General features: G+C 42.0%; 1 protein-coding gene across 8 annotated transcripts in view; it reads left to right on the forward strand.

The window, feature by feature from the left end:
* The first annotated feature begins 221 nt into the window (after positions 1–221).
* LOC412839 (homeobox protein caupolican) overlaps positions 222–24,828 on the forward strand; it is a 40,140-nt gene continuing 15,533 nt past the window's right edge. For 2 of the 8 annotated variants that reach the window (XM_016915209.2, XM_006558939.3), the window contains exons 1-2: positions 222–407; positions 23,018–23,512. In XM_016915209.2, coding sequence (XP_016770698.1) covers positions 237–407; positions 23,018–23,512 — 666 coding nt within the window. In that variant the 5' untranslated portion in view covers positions 222–236. The other 6 variants (XM_396291.6, XM_026443721.1, XM_026443722.1 and 3 more) reach the window with 6 other exon arrangements.

Below are 24,828 nucleotides of genomic sequence, written 5' to 3' on the forward strand. Positions count from 1 at the left end.
ATTGTTCGTTTCGTTACGTTCAATTTGAAGAAAATTTTTCCAATAATAAGTCAAAAAAAAAAAACTTAAGGAGAGTTAATAAAGTAATTATCCATTTGGAAAAAGGTATTATCTTTATTAATAATATTTATACACTGCGGTTAAGAATTGACTATAATCGGACGTAACAACCGCTATCTCATTAATAACTTGGGAATTACCAAGTAACGTAGCATTCTCGACGACAATAAGTAGCAATGACTCGCGATATCTTGCAGTTCACAAGATCGCGCAATCCGTTCGAAATACGTAGGCAGAATTCACGCGATGGATTTCATGGTGAAGTGATCATGGACAATGAAGGCGTGGAAACACCATCGCAGATCACCTTGTGTCAACTACGCGCAACAACGGCGTGCTTATGTACGGTAGGGCGATATTAATTATCCCCGAGCCTCCTTATAACGTAATTTATGGGAGGCACAAGGGTACGAGCGAAAGGGGAGCGTTATCAATCCGGTAAGATTAATCACGCAAGTTTATACCCGGGCTTCCTATCCACTTCGCTCCATAAGTAGTACACTTCGCTTTGCTTCTGCCAAGGCTTTTCGTGCCTTACCGCCTTTAGTCCTTAGCATCTTTGATTTATGAGCAGTAACCGTGCGTAAGGCCTCGATACGTGTACTTCGACGGAGTTTTTTAGTCGAAAAAAGTACAAAGAAAACTTTAATATTGTATCGTAAAAATTCGAATATGAATCATCCTTGTATCCATTAACCTCAAAATCAACAATTAATATAAATGATATTTGTAAGAATCATGATTAAAATTTCCAATCTCAAACTAACTCTTCCAACGATAAAAATGTGATTGCGAATATTACTTACTACGATTTCTTCGATTCAAGAATCTGTTTTAAAGACCACGTTACATTCGTGTATCTGTTCAGCGATTCGAGAGAAAAATGTAATGTAAGATTCAATTCAAAAATGCAACGGGCGCGCACTCTATCGAGTACAGGCTGAACCCGTCCATGATTCTTTCCTCGTTGCACCGCGGTTTAGCGTTAGAAACGTCTCACTCGTGGAACCTGTCGAAGTGCGGGTATTCAACACGGTGACAACCGTTGCTGCACACATTGTCGAAAGTATACGCGTCACCCCTTCCGTCCCTTTCGGTGCGAGAGGGACGAGTAGTAAGAGGGGTGGTCGCGTGGAAAGTGGAAAGGGAAAGCCCCCACCTAATGGCCCCAAGCGAACCCCCACTTTTCCCACTGGCAATGATGCCAAGGTACGAACGAGGAGGGTCTATAACCGTCCTTTGTCGAGTCGTGCTGCCACCTGTGCAGCAGCTTTCGTCGACCTTGCCCGTGACTGGTCGCCGACCACTTCTTGACCGTCGATCTTGCGCAGGAAAAGTCTCTTTTTAACCGTCTTCCTTCGAAGAAAACGTCGCATTGGTTTCGAAAGCAGCGTCTTAAATCCGCGATGAAAACTGTGCGACGAGCAGCGGCATAATTTTAATATCGATAGTGACGATATACAATGGAACGAGATTCGTGTTTGCATCTAAATTTTAGTAGCTTTGGAACGACGCAAGTGCACGAGGATAGAAAGGCGTACAATGTTATCGAAGTAATCGGATGAAACGTGAGCAAATCGAATTACGTGTGGCACGCGCTTGTCGTTCAATCAGATAAGCTAGTGGGGGGTTATTTAGGAAAATTGTAACCTTTGAATATATTAGATAAACATTTTAAACATGCTCGCAATATATATATATATATATCGTGCAAATAATTATGGATTCAACCTATAGTTTTAATCTATACGCGGATGGATTTACACCGGGTATTACGTATGCTTCTCGTATCGTGCATAATCTGCAATTATAGGCGGTAATTGTACGATAGCTCGTACGCATTTTCAAAGTAATGGATAAAGGAAAAAAAAAAAAAAAATACTCTTGCATACAGTAGTCATTGTATACCTAAACGAGCTTCACGTGAGAAATTTTATTGCAGTGTATGTAATAATAATAATAATACTTACTACGTATACGTAATCTTAACTTATCCATGTTCAGGCATTCTAGGGAAATCCGGTGATAAAGAGCACGATAATCGTGTTCAAATATATTACAAAGGGAAAGTAATAACGTATAACGTGTTTTTACAATCTGATTAGCATTTCGTTCTATTTTTAGTTCAACTATTTAATAACATGTTGCAAGAATTTTAATTGCGAATCATATTATGAAAACGTTCATTACATTTAATAAATATGAATGACTTGTTTATAAATACTATATTAACAAGCGTCCCATCGAATAGAAGGATTTTTATGCTGTTATTTTAACTTTTTTCTTCTTTTTTCAAAATTAATCATAAGCCGATAACATATTACGCGTAACGTTAGCGTTAAACCCGTATCATCTTTCCTTTCATTTACATTCAAATTCGCGGCGGAATGCGAATCATTAGTTGAAGCGTAACAATGCGTAGAGCCGATGCATTTAACATGAATTGCATGTACGTACTGTGCTAGACTATAGGCTATAGAGTAGGACGCATTAACATGTTAATGCCTTGTCTCGCGCTACAGTTAACTGTCTCGTCTCACTACAGTTAAACGTGTTGGTTGATCCATGGCATTAGTAATTCAAAGCGTGGAGACACCTATATAGCGGGCACAGTCATAATAAAACACCCCCAATGGTATACCACCGTTTGTAGATCGACTCGCTACAAATTGCCCCATTACGATTAATTCCGTTCTGCAAATCGATATTTTGATTACGAAAATTAAACACGCGCGAAAAAGAGGAGGAAAAACGAAATCGATGAAAAAAAAGATATAATTTTCGATAGGGAACAATGGTGAACACTCGATGAATAATTCAATTCGTTTTATTGGATAAACGTAACGCAGCTATTTTAAAAATCCTTTGCCGAGAATTCCATGACATTAAATCGTGATATAAAGACTGCCACGATACAAAGCCACTATTACTCTCCGTTGGTTCCTTAATTCCCGATTCCGAAGACGCGCGGTTCATCCTCGTAACACACGCACAGAGGACAGCAATCCAAAATCAATGTGCGACGACATCGGTCAGCGGCTTAGTTTGGGCGTAGTCGTAGCGGAACGTCGAACGTTCTGTGCCGTCGACAAATTCGGTATCGCATTCTCGGAAAGTCACCGGTGTAGAAGGGATAGAAACTGATCGGAGGAAGGGAGTTTTAAGGTGGAGTCAAAGAGCGGAAGAGAGAAAAAGAGGGAGAATGAATGGAACAAAGAGAGAGAATCTCCGTTCGAGCAAGAGCACACACTGCAATGACACTCGCGTATATTGACTCATACACTTGCACGTGGGCTTACAAAGCGTATACGCATAGTAGCGGCCTCTTGAAGTCACCGGTGGTAGAAGGGTACGGAGGAGAGGAGTGAGAGTTGCGCGCGGCTATGTGTAGACCGCGGTGTTAACAAACGGTACACTAATGTTTCACGTCTCGGTGTGCCTCCACCGTATGTTTCCATCTCGCTCCAGTTTCCAGACTCTCTTTGTCCTGCAATGTGTTCCTCCGTCGACGTCGCCGTGGCGAGCAAGAGCGCGAAGTAGTAGCTCAACGTGCTGCGCACACTGCGGGGTGACGAGAAAGGCAGTGGCACACGATTTGGTGGTAGTACGAGTAGCTTCGAGCATGCAGGAGGGGATAGGGAAAGGTGGTAGGGGGCGGAGCAAGGCTAGTCCGCGCCCACGGAGGGGAAAAAAGCCGAGCTCCGCACCCACCGCGGTATATTAGAGGGGGGGCGAAAGAAGTGTGGAAGGGGACAATTTATCCAGTTTGTTCTCTCTCCCTTCCTCTTACGCATCGGTATGCACCACTACAAAGATCCTCGTTTAAGCGAGGGGGGATAAACGCGAGAGCGTGTGAGTTTCACCACGAAACGGCAAAAATATCTTCGCTGGCAGGTACTTCTCGTAGGTAGGTGTGTATATCGGCAATCTGCCGGCCGGCGAAAAATGTCAGTGCACCTTTTTATTCACCCCGCGAACCACATCGTCCCCTTCGGTTGTCCCCACCGCCGTTCCACCGAATGTCCTTCCCCGCAACCTCTATGCTCGCGATCCACCACCTACAGCCGCCCCTACCCGCCCCTTTGATCGGCGGTCGCGCCAGGAGGGCGACAAGTAAGCGCGAGGAGGCGAGTTCCCTTGAAAGAACTGCGCAAAACACACTTTCGCGATGCCACGGCCGAAGTCGTCGTTGTCGTCATCGTATCCGTCGCTCGCCGGATTGTCAACTTGTACATTGTTAGTGATCGTCGGCACGTTGCCGCGCTCGCGTACAACGGTAGAAGACCAACAACGATCGTTCGGCTTGCTCGGTCTATACGATCGAGCTCGTCGTTCGACGTGGATCACGACGTTTCTTTAAATTCGACCTATCGTGGCTACGTGAACGAAAATTTTAAAAGCCAACGATCGATTTAGCGTCGTTTGTTTATCGCGACTTTCTAAAAGCCGATGACAATTGGTGGTGAAACGCGCGATGGGACGTACACGCATCATCAGCGCATTAAACTGCTGGTACGCGTTTATGCCGCGTAAATGTGCCCGTGTAATACGTTCGTCAGCTGGTGATGTTCGTGCGTTTCACTGTGTAAGTGTCGAGCGAGAGAGACATCGCGGCGGTGGTATATTGAAGTGAAAAGCAAACGTGCAGTCAAAGAGTTGGAGGGAAAGAGAGAAAAGTTGTGTAGTCAAGTGTTACGTTGTGTGTGGTGTAAGGAGGAGGATCTCGGGAGGTGGGGGCCAGGAGGTATAGTGAGGGCGCACCAAGTAGTTGACGATCGCCACGGTGAAGGAGAAGAGAGAGAGAGAGAGAGAGAGAGAGAGAAAGAAAGAGAGTGGGAACACCGCGGTGGTGGGGAACCGTCAGAGTGTGCGGTCGTGTCCAAGAAAGAGGTGGAGAAGCGAACAGCAACGGCAGGGAGGGGACAACGGGGGAGAGCGAACAAACTACCGGGAAGAAGTCAGCGGCAAGTAAAGCAGCGCCGCCGAGGCTAAACTTCAGGATCTATCGAACTAAAATTGTCGTGTAGTTTCTGCCTCCTCTTCTCGCCCCTCCTAACGCAACCTACCTCTCCCTTGACCCCACCAGAGCCGAACACGGTGGCAACGGCAGCATCTCGGCCGGTTGCGCCCCCTCTGGCTCGAGCACCCATCCCCTCCACAAAACGAAAGCCGAACGAAGAGGGAAGAAAGCGGCGACGGTGGGGCGTCACGAGGGACGAGGAGCGTACGGACGAGGGAGAAGAAGAGATTGGAACGTGTCGTGAAAGAGAGAGACGGAGAAACAGAAAGAGGAAAAGGAGAGAAAGAGAGGGAAGAACGGGAATCGGAGTGAGAGGGGGTAGGCTGGGAGCGCGTTAGCTGGCCCCACGGGCGACTCACCATATTTTATTGTCGCGTTTGCCGACGCTAACCGCTGGTGTACGGCTCCGTGCCCGATCTACGAAGATGCCGACCTGACTCGAGAGAAGAGAAGTATACACAGAACACTCGGCCTACTAGTAGAGTGCGGTACGAATTCGCGTGGGTACGAGGTGCCGGTAGTGGCATCATCAGCCACCAGCAGAGGTGGCACCAGGCTCCCCCACCACACTGCGCGGCGTGCCGGCCTGGACCCTCCCACCCGTCTCACCGAGGGCAAACCATCTCGCAAAAATCGTCCCCCTTTCCATGGAAGGAAAAGAACTACGGCGACGACTCTGCCACCACCACTGTCGAGCCGACCGTTTCTCGTCACTACCACCACCACCATCGGCACACTACCATCGTTATCGCCAGCGCCACCGTCACTGTACCGCCGCCTCCTCCTACACCGATCAACCGTCATCTCGAGGAACGAGGATACCAGAACTTACGGATTTGGATCGCGTTATCCGGACCTTCGACGAACGCGTCTTACTTATAACCCACTGTTGGATTTACCATCTCTTATATATATATCTTTATTGGTGATTATCCGATCAAAAATCGGATAGATCAGTGACGATTTAGAAAAGTGCGCGTGTGAATCATACTGGACGGATAATTGAAATACCTGTACCTCGATCGAGTACATTACACTGTAAGCGCGCGCGAAAGAAGGTTTCCGCCAAGTTCGAAGAGTAGAGAGGGAAGACTCGTCGCATGGACACGCGCCCTCCTTGTACCCCCTCTAAACACGAGTGAAAACATACACATACATGTGGACGCACACGCACGCGAATCACGCAGAGGTGAAGACAGAAGTGCCGAGGCGTTATACACGTGTGACTCGCGCCAGTTTGTAGTTATTATTTGTTCGGAGTGCGCGTGTATAGATTTGGTGATACCGATGATAATTTGTGTGTTAAAAAAATTCATATCGGTCAATTTTCAATTCTAATTATAAAAAAAAAAAAAAAAAAAATTAACAGAAACGAATACGAGAAATCTCTCCGTCGTGTCGTGATTTCACGGGGTGCAAAGCGATTCAACGTGTGGACGGATTTTACAAGCAAGGAAGGAAAAAAAAAAAAAAAAGGAGATCGGTGTGCGCGAACAAGTCGATCCTCGCCTTTCCTTTTTCACGAGTCTCTTCGTCACCATCGCTCGAGTTCTCGATCTACCACTCTCTCCCTCTCTATCTCTCGTTTCGCCTCTTGTCCGTCCCTCTAGCGCTTCCTCTCGCTCGCTCCTCCCTCTATTTCGTCTTGCTTTCTCATTTCCTCTCTCTCTCTACATCGCGCTTTCTTCTTCGCACTCGCACTTATGTACCTCCGCCTTCCTAACCGCTGAGCGGAGGTCTGGATTCCGTCGAAAAGAAACGACGATTCAGAGGATAGTCGCGACCGATCATAGCTGGCGCGTCGATCGGATCAACGGCGTGAGTTACACGAACGAATCGTCCACCGGCGCATACGATACTTATATTTAAGTAACGGGTTAGTTATATCTCTATCGTTATTAATTTATGATTTATCGACTTGTGTCACATCATTTTTATTTCATCTGGACAAATCTTTATTTTTCGATCTCTACAAGTGACTAGTGGTGTTGAACCGTTCCCGTTGACTTATAGTTGTCATCAATCTGTGTTCACACGTGAAAACCCGAAACCGACAGTGTCATCTTTATAACACTTGCATTGTGGTCGAAGATCGGAAAACTGGTCCCCCTGCTTCTCACAAGTGCCTGCGTTTGTGACAGTGCGAGTGTATATACGAGCGGAGACCGCCTTCAGAATCGGGTACTGGACAGTGCAATAAAACAGGCGCGAGTTTTATAGTGAAAAATTTTTTGCCATCTTTTTTTTTTTTTTTTTTTTTCCTACGTTGTTTCGCATTTAGTGACTTCCTCTGGTTCTCCGACCGGCGACGATTTTATCTTTCTCGTCGTGTTACGTGGTGAAAAAATAAAATTAAAAAGAGAAGGAAAGAAACAAAAGTGATCCGATACTTGTTCCGAGTGAGACTTGGTGAGACTGCAACAGATGCTACTACGGTCTGGAAGGATGATCGCGTAGCGGCGCCCGACCATCACGGCCCTGAGTGGCCGACACAACATGTCACAGTTCTCTTTTCGAGGATCGCCAAATCTACAGGTGAGCCCTCCTCGTCATTTCGCGTTCAATTCAACTCTGAACTCTATCTACCAGTTTTTCGATACAATCTAGTGATTAACGCGATATCTTTCGATGACATCAATCAATATAAGTGAAATCGATCGTGTACGAGCTTGGTTACTTCGTTGTTAATACGATTCGAGGATTTTTAAAATTTCAACGAGCAAATGTTTAAAAATTATTGGACTATGCGATAGTGTTTTAACAGATAAAATTATTAGGTGGACTGGTCGTAAAACATATTTACGAATTCTTTTAATCGTTCGCATTATGTTAAAGAATTCATTATACGTTGTTCGTTATCTATGACGTCGACTAATAAACACTTAATCATTATCATAAAAGTTACAAATTAGTAAAAATTCCAACATATTTTATTTTAATATTATATTAATTTTAACACATTTGAAAATTGTCGTATTTCGTGTCTTTTATCTGCCACAATATTTATTTAGGTATTTTTATCATCCGTATAATTATTACGATCATCGAAAAAAAGTTAGTTCCCGATAAAATTTTGTTTTGCAAGGAGGAAAGTCTTGTAGAATGATTGGAAAAAGAAAACGCGATATTGAAATATTCGTGACAAGTGCACGTATATTTCAACATTCAGAGTACACGATTCGAGAAACTATGGTCGTTGTATTTCAGGTCTGTAGATATATGAATCCGGATATAATTTCAACCGTTTGAAAGTCAAATGTATTCAACGGTCAAAAGCCTCACCTATTTGTGTCTATCTGTTCTCTTCCCGTGTGTGACTTCGCATATGCCAGGCTAACCAGCGAATGAATCGTTTATGCTGTTGACTATTCACCGCGAAAGCGGATATCGTCCCTGCTGTTTGCGGATGCGCTTTTACGAGCAGTCGAGGAAGTTGCTTTCTTCGTTCCCCCCGAATTACGATCCTTGCTTGATTTCGTTCGAAGAGGCCATTAAATGAAATTACATTTCCAATTCCCTTCACTTTCTTTATATATGCGATTATTAATGTAACATACAAATTTACAAACCGAATCAATTAGCAAAAACATTACGTATTTGATATAACTATTCAAATTTAAATTTTGATAAATCGAATATAACAAAATATTGAAGTTGAGTTTTCCAGAAATTTAAATTATAAAATTTACAGATGTCATAAAATCGTTTATAATTTTCTGTACGTACATCAATCTCAAATGGATTGTTATTACCTATGAAAATTCTATGACGAGTTGAAAGCATAATTAGTCGTTGCACCGATTCATTTCGGTTCCGTGACCGCAAGGGATAATTTGTAGCGTGGGATCTTGTTCGTAGCGAAAATGGATAGCCGTTGGCAAGCCTGAGAGATTCGGTACCACGTGTCCTGACATGTTGCATATAGGTATATACGTTGCATACCTATGCGCTGTGCATAGCGCCGAGCTGAGAACATGTGTTGCCACGCCTAAAGCAACGTTCCGAAATGATCGAAGAGCTTGCTAGAGCCGGGCTAGAATAATTATCTCGTCTTTACCGTCAACGAGCTTTTTGTTGCCATATCCTCGCCATTGTACGGCCATAATGGATCATAGAAATGCTCTTCGCATTTTTCTTCGACGAGAAAAATTATTAAACTTATCCTTTTTTATCTTTTTAAATTTACGTCAATAATTTTCGAAATAAGTTTCAAAAATATATCTTTTCAAATTTTTAATGAACCAGAACCTTGTGAATAAAATACAACGAAAGGTAGCAATGCTTCATGCGAGGCAGTCAGCGGAATCGGTATTCGCGTATTGTTTTAAGCGCCGATAAAAATTAATGGCCTATTATCTATGAATATTATTCCGCTTATAAAACAGAGTTAAACAAACAAACGAGCGACCACTTTAGCCACGGTTTGTCGTTTTATCGTTGACATTATTTTCCTCTCGAATTCTTTCTCGTCATCTTTCACACGTTAATCAATCGCCTGTGCGCGCGTCATTTGTTACGCCACCGCTCTTATACATTAGTTTCAATCTTTACGTTGAAGTTGAATCAATTGACGTATTACTTTCTCGAAATACGACAATTCCCTTATCGATAATTATCAACGATAAATCGATCTCTTCCAAATTTTTTTTTTTTCGTAATTTTTTTTTTTTCGATGAACGAGTTAATTATCGTATCGTGTCTCTTCGTTGTTGCAAGCTGTACCGACAGGAGTCGACATTTGCACCGATGATGACGTAACGACTCGTCGGAGAAATTGGCGGTAATAAAAAAACGACACGTGTAAATTTTATCATTAATAATCGTAAACCGCGTTCAGGTATGCTTATATACCACTTTCTTTCTAATTTCCAACTCGTGGTCGTGGCAACGGGACGTTCGACTTTTTATTTATTTCATCAGAGGAGGAACGAGTGTCTTCGCGTTTCGTTTCTCTTGCATCATTCGTTATTCGATTAGATTTCTCTCATTCAAACCGACACCGACCCTGTGGGTCATTTCTGATCCATGTTATTATATACAGTAAGTAAACAGAACATAATTTCCCCTAATAAAATTCATACAGATACGTTATTTATTACACGAAATGGTTAATTCCCCGCCGGCGGGGAACATTTCGAGTTTTACGACGCGACGCTATTTTTATTGTTTATTGTTAAACTTAACTTTGTGAAGAGATAATGGACGGATAATATGCTTAAAATCAGTTTTTAAATTTTTCGCCGAAAATTTGCAATTTGTTTCCTTAAGACGCTAGCTAGGGAATTTTAGGGAGAGTGAAAAGATACTAAGAAAAAAGTAATTAATTATCGGAGTGAAATTTATTTTGAAATGTTTTAAAAATTGAATTCGTATTCAATTCGAAAAATTTTCTCCCCTGAACAAGATCTCGATCAAGTTCTACGAATCCATTCAGCCCGAAGACAAGTTTTACGCGACGCTATTTTTATTGTTTATTGTTAAACTTAACTTTGTGAAGAGATAATGGATGGATAATATCAGTTGAAAGCTGATTATTTTATTTCTTTTTAAATTTTTCGCCGAAAATTTGCAATTTGTTTCCTTAAGACGCTAGCTAGGGAATTTTAGGGAGAGTGAAAAGATACTAAAAAGAAAAGTAATTAATTATCGGAGTGAAATTTATTTCGAAATGTTTTAAAAATTGAATTCGAAAAATTCTCTCCTGAACAAGATCTCGATCAAGTTCTACGAATTCATTCACAGTCTGAGGACGAGTTTTATGACGCGACGCTATTTTTATTGTTTATTGTTAAATTTAACTTTGTGAAGAGATAATGGACGGATAATATGCTTAAATATCGGTTGAAAGCTGATTATTTTATTTCTTTTTAAATTTTTCGCCAAAAATGGCAATTTGTTTCTTTAAGACACTAGCTAGGGAATTTTAGGGAGAGTGAAAAGATACTAAGAAAAAAAGTAATTAATTATCAGGAATCGGAATGAAATTTATTTCGAAACGTTTTACGAGGAGAGGAATGCGCTCGGTGTGGCAACGAGCTTTAATTTTGGCCCGAAAAATTCACAGCCGCACCCTCGAAGAATGAAGATACCGCGACGGACGTGCATATTAAATTTAGAACGCGGGCGAATTCATATCGCTAATCTGCGCCGCTCGATCTAATTGAATCCTTCTCTTCCTTTCTTAATCTAATTTTTTGGAATTTCGTCGCCGAACGCGTAAGAAATCAATCAGATCCGAAATATTACGCGGACTCGTGATTGATTATCTTGATATTATAATATCGAAGAAATGGAAAATAAATTGAGAAGAAAATCTACTTCGCTATCAAGGTAGAATTTCTTGTATAAATATTAAATTAAAAGTAGATATTTATATGTATACAGAATCCGATATACATATAATCGTGAATCTTTTTTCCATCTCTGTTTAACTTTCGTATATCAAGTTTGAACATGCGTTCAGCGTGTACGTAATTATTTTCATTTATTATTTTTCGCAAGATATTAACGACAAAATTTTCTCGAAACTCGGATAAAAATAATGATGATCGAATTTTAGATATATCTTTAATCGATGAAAATTGAATTTTTCGCAAAAATTGAAAGCATGATTATTAAAAGAAAGAAAAGAAAAAGATCGCTCAAACGTTTATCCGTTTCTGTCAGGCTGCCCTAAAGTTCCGATAAACTTTCTACACTCTCTGCCCGCGAGCGCAGCGACGTTGTCTTCGATACGGCGGTGTCCCGCGTTCGCAAACCGCAAAAAGGCGGCCCGTCCGCGTCGGGCGCGATTATAGCGCAAGCTCGCCACGAAATTACCTTCGTGGCCGCCCCTCGTGACCGCCCTCCCTCTCGGCCAGTCGAATCATGAGTCTCCGTCCGCCTTGGAATTCGCGGAATTGCGCGATCTGCGGCGCGCAAGTGTGGCGCGGGCGGAGGAGAGGGGAGGGAAAAGAAAATTCGGCCGCGTTTCCAATACTTCTTGAAACGGTTCGAACGGGGGTAGCAGACTTTGAAGCGCTTCTCAGAACCTCGGAATTCCTCAATGACGCTTGCTCGCGTAAAAATTATGAATGACCATATTATTGCAAGTTGGCAGGCAGCGCGATGCACCGCGGCACGATACGTCGTCTATATAGATACGATCTCCGGTAATAGTTTGCGCCCGGCAGTTATAGCGCTGTTTCGCTCGCTGACTCGGCGCTACTCGATCCAATCGAGCTGACTCAGATCCTCCGCCCTCACTCTCTTGCACTTGTTCTCCCTCTCCCTCTCTCCCTCTTTTTCACTTCTTTTCTCCCTTCGTCCTCCGCCACGTTGCGGATTCATTCACTCTCGCATGCTCGCGTTCCGTTCTTCTTTTCTTTCTGCTTCGGTCTCTTGTTCCTTCCGATCGTTGCTACCTTTCTTCCTCTCGCCCGTTTCTGCCCTCCTTTCTCTCTCTCTCTCTCCGTTTCACCGGTGTCTTCTATTCATTCACTCGAGTGCACGCTTTCTCGCTGCACTTTTTCCCCCCTCCTCTGTTTTTTTTTTTAATTCCTCTCGCCATGACCGTAGTTTACACGGGGACAAATGGGGCACTTGCTTTGTTATATATATATAATAGGCTGGAGGTATTTTGTATTTTGATTAAAAAGATTTAAAATGATTAGTTTTTTATCTAAATTTTTTTTGTTTTACTTGAAAAATTCTCCCCTGAACAAGATCTCGATCGAGTTCTACGAATCCATTCAGCCCGAGGATATATTTCTAACTATCAATCCCCCCTTCTTGCGCGACGTAAACGTTAACATGCGTGGAACGCGTACAAGGAGCCGTGCGCGCAGCGTTATGACAGAAACATTGTTGCTCCTGAGACTTCCGGCGGTCCGATTACATTTCGACATATAGCGGTCCAATTGTCGCCGTCGATAAATCATCCGGCCATTATCGTTCGCGATTAGTCTTGTGAAACCTGCTCTCTCTTCCGCTTCGATTCTGCTACGTAGAATTCGTAGATAAGAGGGTCGAGAAGCAAACCTTTCTCGAGCGCACGTTCCAACGATGTCGATACATCTTATACTTTCTTTATCTCTTTATAATTGGAATAAGTTGTATCAGTATAAAAAAAAAAAAAAAAAAAAAAATCATTTAATACGTATAGCGTATTGAGAGATTCGTGGAAATAACGAAGATCCACAAAGAAATCGTTGAAATAGAGATTATTCCAAACCGTGTTTTTTAATCTAGAAAAATGTCTTCACTTCGTGAAGATTAACTCGATTTACGAACCTCTGTTGTGAAGAATAGACTCTTGACAAGTTAATGATTCCCGGATATGGAAACCCGTTCCCCTCCCAAAAGAGTTCGTCTCAATTCTTAAAACCACTTATACTTCACCGATCCCGAACTTTATCTCTTGGAAAACAAAAACGCCTATCATCGACCGGCCGGTCTAAAATAATCCGTTCGTATACGCCGCAAGAACCACCTATAAAGGAACGCCTCTACTAGAAGCGCGGATCTTGTCGAAATCTACCACCAGATGTCACTCTAAGAACGCTGTCTTACGGCAACAATGGCTGATCCTCCTCCCGCGAGGATATTCGATCAGTTTTTACGCGGAGGGAGACGTCGCTCTATGCATACTCGTCGCTCGAGTGGAGATTCATCGGAAGAGAGGGAACGCGGCCAAGTCTCTCTCCGGGTAAGAGATCGGCACGTAATCGATGTTCGAGGAAAGGCGAGACGGCGATCGGTCGCGGGATAATTTATTGAAATTGTCGTTACGGGAGTCGTTCACTGTTTTATCCGCGCAAAGGACGGTGAGACGCACGTTTTCCGCGCATGCGCACGCGCGTGCGCATGTGTAACAGTGGCGAGAAGGGTTCAACCGCGAATGCCTAATCTTTCTCACGGTATAAATCATTGGTTCGCGGGCAACGATCTTTGTTGTGTATGTATGCTGCGTTGTTGTGTATGTATGCTGCGTTGTTGTGTATGTTCACGCGGCGATGCAATAAATTCCGCGGGGCCGCTTGTAAACGAACCATTACGAATTCGGTGTCCCGTGACTTTCCTGTTCAAGCGGTTTCCCCGTCTGTCTCTCTGAATTCCGAGATCGTTTAACCCTTAGCCGGTAACGCGGACATTGCCGTGCTAGATCCAATTCGTGTTGCAGCGAATTTTTCTTTCCTTCTTTCTTTCTTTTTCTTTTTTTCCCGAGATATAGGAGCTCGTGTACAGCAGAGGAAACGGTTACGTGTTGTTGGGCTGGACTACGCGAAACTTGCTCTCGAGAGGGAAGTAGATTTTCTGGTAATTGATGTTGTTAGAGACGTTTAGGTAAGGATTATCTTTCTCTTTTGGTGCGGTGTTTCGATTTTACTCGAAAAATCTTCTCGGCAAGTGTTTTTTCTTCTCGAGGCGAATTTTACCGATTTTTCATCGTCTCTTTTGTGAATTTTCCAGCGGTAAGAATTATTAATCTTCGATCCTTTTTTTATATAAACAAAAAAATTTTACACGATAATAGAAAAAGAAAATATGCGTATACAATATGTGTACAGTTCAAGAGCCTCTTTATTGCGACAAAACGAATCGAACCCGTTCTCGGAACGTTACACGATATAGAACCGATTATAATTTATTTTGTCCTATTATCAACACACCGAGCAAATATCGCTTAACAATGTATTAAGAAACCACGATGAATATATCGTTAATAAATAACGTAACGCTATCTAACTTCGGTATCTTTCCCTTACTACACCTAGACCACACAGCCAAATAAAGAAGAGTCCCTTATCAAATTACATTTACAGATATCTATGTAAGCGGTTTGATCATCGAACGAGGAATGAGAAAAAACAGATCGCGGCCCGGACTGGTCGTCGAGTGTCTCGAGTTTTGTTTCTCTCGGCGCAACATCTAACACGTTGCTTCGAGATTACAAAGTAACTCTTTTCCCCGCGATAACAGCCAACGTATATGTGTATGTTTAATAAATAAGAGATCGCCGGCGCGTTATAGGGCCTTATAATACGAGTCTTACGAGAAGGAATACGATCGTGCCAACGAGGACGAAAGTATCGCCCGACAATGCGCGCAGGACAGACGTATACGCCTTTATCGTTCGAGCGACAGTGTTAGCAAATGACGCCGGATGCGCCATTGTATCGTCGCGGCTTCTCTCCCGATAACGCCACTCACGCCTTTAATCGCTTTACGGCGAAACTTGGGTGTCGGATGGCCGATCCTGCGGCTAAACCCTTTTGTCGAAACGCGTGCACACAATGCTCCAACAATAATTGAACCACCTCGATCTTTAAATCATAATATCATTATATAAAAATATTAAATATAGAAATATTAAATTCAACTTAATTTCAACTGTATATAATATATATTATAGTTTCTTATTTCTTGGCCGTTCGTCCAACCGTTCGTTCTAGAAAGATCTCGAAACGAGATAACGTGAAGGAGAGTATAGCGATTAGTAGAAGGAGGAGCGAATTAATTTAGCCAGCGGAGAAACCCCGTGAGAACGAACGATTTATCAGATTTCGTTTACATTTGAGGCCCTAGATCCTCCTCCCTTTTTCGAGTCCCAATTTCACACGAAAAAATAAACTCTTCCATCAAATTGTTTATTGTTCATTTTGTTTATAAAAAAATATTTTTCCTTCGATTTTTTTTCAATTATTTTTCTTGGATGGAAATAAAAAAAAACTTCCGCAGCGAATATAACCTGTTTCTCTCGACGAAATTGGCGGATCAATTTCTAAGAATATACGTGATTTCTGCCCGATCTCAAACTCTCGATCGTTTTGCGATCGATGAATTGCTCGATTACAAGTAGTTTGTTTTCATTCTGTTCCCTTTGTACATGGAAGCAGAGCGGAAGTCGCTCCTGATATAAAACCCGTATCGATGTTCCTGGAAATTATCGTAAAACGAAGTGCAAGTGGATATTGTTTAATAATGTATTTCCTACGAAGAATTTCTCATTAGATTCTAAAATTAATAAATTTAACAAGTTTCAAGTTAGAATTAAAATTGGAATATTTTAAAAAAAGAAGAAAGTTGTAATGCTTGCTATTACTACGATTAAATTATTAATAAAAGAATTTGAGAACTTTAAACTTTCAAACAATTGTCAAAATTGCATTAGCGCGATCCGCCATTTTGCAGCAACTGCTGCCCTCTCCCGTGAAAATGTTTCTAACAATTTAAAACGTTCGAGAAATTTAAAGTTTTCGCAACCTTTACTTTAAGGATAAACGAAATTAAACCGTTCCTCTCAGACTTTTGAAAAATTTGTATTTTAATTCCGTGTAAAAACAAGCTATCTGCATAAAAAAAAAAAATATAGAACATTCTAGAATAAAAATAAAATTTGTTTAAAAATTTTAAACTTTAAAGTTTTAAAAATATCTCGAAAAAAGGCTAAATGCTAGATAAAACGTTCTAGGCTGCGCAGAGGATAGAGAATGGTTGGAGGGACTACTAACGAGGAACAGGGTGGAAACATAAGTGAGTGCCGTGAGGCCTAAACACACATGCGAGGAAGGTCCATCAATCTGGGCTGGGGTCAATATTGACTCGGCTGGGCCTCGTTGCAAAGAGGGCATCATCTCTCGACCGGTCCCTTTTCTCTCGCCCAGGACACGCGTGACAAATGCTTCGTGTGCAAACAGCGGCGCATCTGTGTCTACAGGATAACCGATTCTCTTTTCGGGATCTATAAATCGTGGAAACACGGCGTACCTCGTCGCTCCCGTGGATCCTCGGTACAGGAACGCATTCCCCGTCTCAGCTTGAGATACTCGCTCTTTTTCCTTTGACCGAGACGTTATTTCTGACCGATTATGCGCAGTTAGTTTTTCAAGAATTTCTTCCGCAAATGCGTTTATTCATCCACTTTTTTTCTTCGGAGAAAAATCGATAAAACGTATATTACGTGTATTCATTCGTTACATGTATTCTCGGACTCTTATCTGGATGTAATTCTCCAGAGCCCTCTTCCTCGGACACAGCGAAGCGAGTAATTTAATTTCGAATCGATATATTTCTTTTAAACGCTCGAATTCTACCTCCTCGTCTTTTCCTATCATTCTCCGTATTGGCAGAGATAAAATGAGATTCGAATCTTTCTCGCAGCACTTTTATTGCGAGAAATAAATCAAAAGATAAATTAAAACATAAACGTTAAAGTGTCTTAAAGAATAAAATAATATTAGAATTATTTAAGATATCTTTATTAAAATTAATATTACTTTCATCTATGTATTTAGACATATTACAGTTCTAAATAAGGAGAATCGTAAATTTACGATTAAACAAATATCCTCTTTTTTTCCATTCCCATTTCGTTCAAGGAAAAGCACGAACGAGCGGCACGAGAGCGACGATGAATGCGTTAGAGCGAACGATTGTCGTCCCTCTGAATATGGATACGCAATAAATTCGAAGCCAGGCCGCGAGGCGAACCGCGAGCAGCGCCAAAAAAACCCATTGGTCAATCTCTAGCATCGCGATCGCGTGCCTTTCCCCCCTGGCCCCCCCGATCATCTTTCTCTCCCCGGCTCGGAACGTGGAACGAGAAGGGTGGGGAGTAGGACAGTTCTTGCCGGGTCGCGCAGAAGAAAGGAGCGACACGGCGGAGATCGCGACGTAACCGTGTTCCCACGTCGACGCGGCTGTTGTACATTGTGCATATAAATCGCGTCATAAAACGCGTGTACACCGGGGGCTGATCTTCTCTCCTGTTGCAACGCGACACGATTCGAGGGAAGAGGCGAGCGTGTGCAAGTCTTTACTTACTGGTTTCTCTCGATCGTCGTAGCGAGCCATTCGTTCCACCACGACCGTTTCCACCCGAGGACTTCCAGTTTTTTTCCTTAGTTGGGATCGGACGTCTATCGATCATCCACTCTCGCCAGAGTTATACGAGATATATAGGTTTTTCGAGGGGTCCTATGAGAGGCAGGTATGTGCCGTGCTGGGCTCAGAACCAGCAGCCTTGCCCATCAACGCGCCGACAATTTTCTGCAAGCCCGCGCGCACGAAGGTGTCATACGTTTCCGCGAACCGGCTAATTTCTAATGGTATTATTTTTATACTTTTTTGTACATCGAAGGAGTTGTACAGTATAGCCTGGGACGAGACACGAAATAATTATTCTATCGATGTAAAGAGAATATATATAGTAATGATAAAAATAGGAAAATTGAGTTATTTATTTTTTTTATATATCTCGATTAAAATTGTTATCTCACAATTAACTATATTATAAGTAACAATTAACAATTAACGTTTGTTGCAATATTTAAATTTTTCTTCTACTATTCGATACATTTTATTTTTATGTTTATTTATTTATCGTCGTGACAATTTATTTTTAAACCATTTAACCGAACATTTATCAGTGTAGACAGTCAATAAGCTATGTTTCTTCAGTTATTTAACACAACTAATGACGCACGTTCATTCTGATTGTTATATCGCTGAATAGTTAAAAATATACAATTTGCATAATCATTTCTCAAACTCTTAATTATTCTAATCTAAAAATAGATGAATTTTTAATCAACATATATATTAGCGTTTAATTTTAAAAATTAAACTTAAATTTTTTTACAAACGCTATCCGTTAAAAATACATTTAAACATTAGCAACGTTCAACCAATACTATAAAATTCTTTCTCAACACGTACCGAGAACATTTGCGCGTAGCAATCGTATCGTAATGCATCCCCGATACGTGACGCTGTTCCCGCGGCTTCCGTTTCCCTTTAGAGCTGCGCGAATCCCGGAGAAGGAATCGTGGCTCCGGCAATTAGCATGGCCGTGGAACAAACGAGCCATCCTATCGGGCCCTAATGCCTCGATATATCGATCCCTCCGGCGCACGAATAATTATCGCCCTTCGCGGTAGCCCAACCTTCGATGAACTCGAGGACAAGGATACAAGCGCGGAGCGGCTACCTCGAACGCTACTTTAAAGGCGACGAAGCTAAACCGTAGTCCACGCGAGGCACGTTGGGTGTGATATAGTTGGTCCTGCGCGCGCACGGTTGCGCGGTGGATCGGGACTCACTTCGATGCGATCGCGTCGAGTAACTCAGGGACTGGCGGCCGCTTCTTCTTCTTTCTCCGTAGAGGACCGTGGAGGACTGAATTATGGGCCGTGGCCGTGGACACTCGGCAACACGCTTCGTCGTTTAACCCCTTGCCCGATCCCGAGCCCCGAAGCGCATTCTTATACCGTCCTCTCCATCCTCGTCGACCGGTGAGGAGGATTCTTACGATTCTTGGTGAGAACGGACTGCATAGCAGTATATCTGGCCGCAGCACACTCTTCCCGAGACCTTCTGTCTTCGCTTGTATACGTACCGAATCTTGTCTTTCGAAGTGTGGTGTGGAGGAGCCGTAGTTGTTCCAGGATCCGTGGATAAATTTATGCGAAATGGGATAAATTTTGTTATTAGTGATAAAATGAATTCGATATTTATAGATTTTCTTGAATCGATTATATAGAGAGAGGAACAAATAAATAAATTGCAAAACAGCGTGTCGGTCGAGCATCGCGGTCGCGATTAAAATATCAACCGATGTAAGCCTGAGCTAGCTTACCATCCGTGCGCATGCGCGAATTACTAAAAACTGAAACGTGGCAGGAAAGAAGGATAGCACGATCCCAGATATTGCGTGTATATATGTATTCCTCTATATCGAATTTAAACCAGCGCTGTGGATCGTGATCATCGCGTTGTTATTCCGCCAGGCAGGCAGTTGGAAGCGTCAAACGGAAAAGCGTAACCGGGACACGCATTAACGCCGCTCTCGATACGCCATAATACGCGGCGGGTCACGTTTTTCGTCCTCGAACACAATGCACGCTCGCAGTGCTCTTTCTCTCTCTCTCTCGCTCGCTCGCTCGCTCTTTCTCGCTCGCTCTCGCTCGCTCTCGCTCTGTCTTTCGGCAATATATTCGAAACGACGGACGGACGGATGGATGGATGGATGGAGAGAACGGGCGAATAGGGACGGTTCCACACGCCGGGGGTTTGTTTAGGCTCCGCCGCGCGAAAGCCACTCAACCCGCTAATCTATTTAGCCGTGCTGTTTGATATGGAATTAATGAGGACCCCCTGGTATTATGTGCACGGGCCCGATTTTCGGTTTACCTTGCCGAGAATGGAAAGGGGGAGGGGGACCACATTCGTGGCCTCGACTTAACAGTTGCTCCTCTGCCTTTTCACACTGTTGTTGGAAAAGTCCTTTTGGGACGATCGTCACCTCTCTCTCTCTCTCCTTCTTTCTGGGTGTGGTTCGTCCGCGCAGCTGCTCTGCCGTTGGCTCTTCGTCGCCGATTATCGGCATCGAACGTGCCACTGGAGGCGTTTATTGTTTCGTAAATCGGAAACAATCGCGTTGGCAGGTGTGTGTTTAACGGAAGTTCCCTGGAGGCTGCGCGCTAGGGATATATATTGGGTTAAGTGGATACGTTTGGCTTGTGTGTTTCGCATGTAGTAAAATCGTGATACAGTATTTATTCGTTTTACGAATATTACCGTATGTTTTAAATTTCTTGAGATGTTCTCTCTCTCTCTCTCTCTCTCTCTCTCTCTCTCTCGAATATTTCGTTTTTCTCTAACCGTCATTTCTTGTATAGTCGTAGAGATAAAGAAGAAGCTCGAGTTTCGTATTTATAGGTTTGCGGTCGTAAACTTATATTGGATAAATATTTTACAAAATGATTCTTTTTTACTTTCTGTACGAAAGGAAAATATAAAATAATAATTTTTAATACAGACGAAATTATACGATTTATTTGATATAAATTTCTTTTTCTCGATTATCGAATATATCGAACATTATGAAAATTTTATTTAAATTTTTTTTTTCCGACGACATACTTTTACTTAGAAATCGCATTACAATATTTTCGGTGCAACATTTTGTATACACGTTTGTCGAGAGAAAGTTGTTCGATTAATATGGAAATGTTACATCGTTTATTATTGTGTTGAGATAACGTTGGATAAAATTAAATGCATGTCTCTCTCGGAGAAGTTGGCCAAATTCAAAAACATTTGATGTAATTTGTAATAATTTCTAGGATACGTACGTCTGTCTTTCTAATCTTGCCGTGCAATCTGATTCGCGCGTATCAGCAAATCCACCGGTCCGTTTCGAGAAAACGTTTAAATCCAACCGGATCTGCAACGAGATATATCTTTCGCGAATCATTTCATAACGCGATTCGATCAATTTTCCCTTCGATCAACGACCATTAATTCCCCCCTTAACGAGTTGTTGCAACTGAAACTGTTGATCTGTCCAGCAAAATGGGAAGCTCGCGATCCGCTTCACTTCGCGTGCAATCCGTGCAATTGGAGAACGTGTAACACGGCTCGAGATCGAGTGACGATTAAAACGTCTCCCGACGTTGTCAGCGAATCTTCGACGGTGATACCGGTAGCATCCACGAAAAGCAAACTTCTCCTATGTTAATATGCCTCCCCTATATGTGTACCCAGTCGCGTACGGTCATAAGAGCGAGACGTGACGTGTATGGTAGTGTCGAACGAACGAGTGTCTACAAACGCGAAAACATGATCGATTACAAGTTTTCGGATTTTGCCGTCAACAGTATTTACGGTGTATATCTCAATAACGAGACGTGGAATCGTATTCCGGAATCGATTTGGTCTAACGAATCTTTTTCTCTCACTCTCTCTATAAACGAAGCAAAAAGTAAGTATGATAATATTGAGAAAATTGTTTAAACTTTTTCGTTAATAAAATATTTAGAAGCTCGTTAATAGAGTCGAAATGTTGACTTTACTTTCGCTAATTGTGTAACCGTCATAGAAAGAGAATAACCGTTGAAGAAAGGCGAGACATTTGACGAAATTATTCGCCTCGCTTAGCCCAAGAGCCGATTATTGCCGAACGTGCACGATGACTCCCGAACTTGTATTCGCGAGAACGCATAAATACTGTCATGGCGGCGCGAACGGATTCGTCGCACCTGGTACACGCGGCCGGTCGTTCGTCGTCCGTTGTAACGACGAACGTAAATCTGACCACGAATGGGTCAAGAGATGGAGGTAAACGTTAACCTCCCGCTATAAAAAATTGCGGGAAAAAGAGGAGCAGTTAGCGTGTAACGCGAGAAAAGGTAAAGAGAGGGATCCAGAGGAGAAGAGTGGGTGACCCACGTAACGTAAACGGTGTATATACTTCTCCCGACCAGGGTTGTTTGCCTGGAGAGAAAGAGCGAGAGAGGGAAAAGAAAGGAGCGAGTCGCCGGGAATTTTCAAGCAAACAGTGTCGATGTAACGCGTCGTTGTTTAAGCTTCTCGTTTTCGAAAACGATTTTGTCGAAAGACGCGTACAACATCTTGTTTTCATTAAGATATGCGAGTTGTCCTCTTCCCCCTTTCGAGGCACGGCTTCGATACCGATACAACGGCAATGCAAATATCATTTGGCCAAGAATGTATCTCCTGTTTAGATTACGATATGTAAAGAACGAATGTTCGAGACACCGGGCATGTACGCCATCGATCACGTAACCGGCTGTTGTTTGGTAAATATAATAAGACGCTGTGTTTCTCTCGAAGCTAAGAAATATTTTTATCTAGAAACATATTTATTGTTTGATATTACAATGTGTATCGAGCAAACGCTCCGTATCCTAAAACTTTTCTTTATACATTATTTTTTAAACGGATATCACGCACCATCTATTTAAATCAATTCGATTATTTTTTATCAACACAAAAACAAATTTTCGCGATCATCGCTTACTTTATTTCTTTTTTAATCCTAATCTTTTCGAAAACAGAGACGAATCAGAATATTTTCTTTCGTTTTCAATAAGGAAACCACCGAAATATCGATATCTTCGATCGTTTAATCTCGAATACACTTCACTTTTCCAGTGTCCTGTGACAGTGAGTTCGTCGCTGACGTCTTCTTCGGCCTCGCCGGTGTCCGGCGCGATCCTGAGCGCGGGCGGTTCGTCGTTGGTCAGCGTAGCGAGCACTGCCACGAATCATCCCCTGGGAGTAGCTGCCGGCCTGTCGAACGCGAGGATGGCGGTGACCAGCGCGGTTGTGAGGCCGCCTGGCAGTCCAACCACGTCGGTCAGCCCGTCGCAGGGTCATCCGCCACCGACGACCGGCGGCCCAACGCCGACGGGGCGGTGTTGCGACACCGGGAGACCGATCTTCACGGACCCCCTCACGGGCCAGACCGTGTGCTCCTGCCAATACGAGCTTATCGGCGGTTATCAACGGCTCGGCGCGCTACCGACGGCCGCGCTTTCCATGTACAGCGCGCCGTACGCCGCCGCGGCCGCCGCCGCCGCCTCCGAGGGCATGGCCGCCTATTTCCCGAGCCTTGGGGCCGAGCAAGCGCCCTTCTATACACCTACGGTGAGTTAACGATATTATCGAATAATATTAATATAAAAATTATTATTATCAAAAATAAAATTGAATTTATTTCTGTGTATATAATATATTAAATCAATTATTCTTAAAATAATCAGAGTGATGTTCATTATTTATTAGTAATAATAATTAAAAATGAAGTTTGTGAATAAAATTAGTTTTATTTTAAATTTTAATATTCCACTTAAAGAAACAATTAATGTTATTAAAATTAATAACGAATTTATTGAATATATAGAGAATATCATTATGGGAATAAAAATTGAATAAGGAATTAAGTAGAAAAATATTGTTTAAATAAATGAAATTATTGAAGATATAGTAATTTTCTCAAAAAATAGTTTAACTTAAAATGATAATTTTGGGAATTATCGATATTTATTTATTTAAATTTTTTTGAAATTTTAGCTAAAATATTATAATGATATATAATTTTAATTTACAAAATTAATGTTTTAAGCTTAAAATTTATTTAGCTTTTTGATTAGGATTTATTAAATTATAATAATCGAATAAAAATTGTTGTGTAATTATTTTCTAATAGCGAAAAAATTTGCCTCTCGAATCTTTCGAATCGAAAATTCGAAGTTTTTGGAATTTCAAATAAAATGCTTAAAATTTTTTTTTTTAGTATTAATTAAGAATATATAAAAACAAGTATTGGAAATATTGGCAGGTAAATTTTGTTCGCTATTAGAAATTCTTATTTAATAAACGTGTTATTAAATTTGGAATGGTTGATTTTTGAGAAAAATTACCATCAATTAAGGATTGTATTAAACATGGCCGTCAAATAAATTATTCTCTAAACTTCATCCATTTGATCTTAATAGCGTACTCGGTGGCGCGTACTTTCCCGATTTCGCCGTGCATTGTTTAATTATGCTATCATGGCTCGCGCGACCGTTCCCGCGTAATAAACGTCAATGCAATGCACGGCTCACGCCCGGTGTTCATACAGGCGTTCCAACCTGTGAAGCGAACCTTAAAAATTCGTTTTATTGCATCCACGGTCGTTTTCGAAGATACTTTCGAGTTTATTACCGTAGTCGTGATTAACTTCGCGAATTTTTCACCAAATATATTTCGCCCATCAATTTTCCCTAATCAAATGAATAAAGTACCCGAATCAATCGAAAGTGAAGTAACGTGTATATATATTGAACGTCGTATCGTGGTCAGATATGGGTTCGAAATTTCCAACTTTACTTGACATAGGTCGATGTCGCCATCTAATGATTTGATTTATGATTACGTTATATCGTAACTATATAATAACATTTGTACCAATATGCCGC

This window comes from Apis mellifera, linkage group LG11, assembly GCF_003254395.2.
Source record: "Apis mellifera strain DH4 linkage group LG11, Amel_HAv3.1, whole genome shotgun sequence".
In the NCBI taxonomy this organism is placed as follows: domain Eukaryota; kingdom Metazoa; phylum Arthropoda; class Insecta; order Hymenoptera; family Apidae; genus Apis; species Apis mellifera.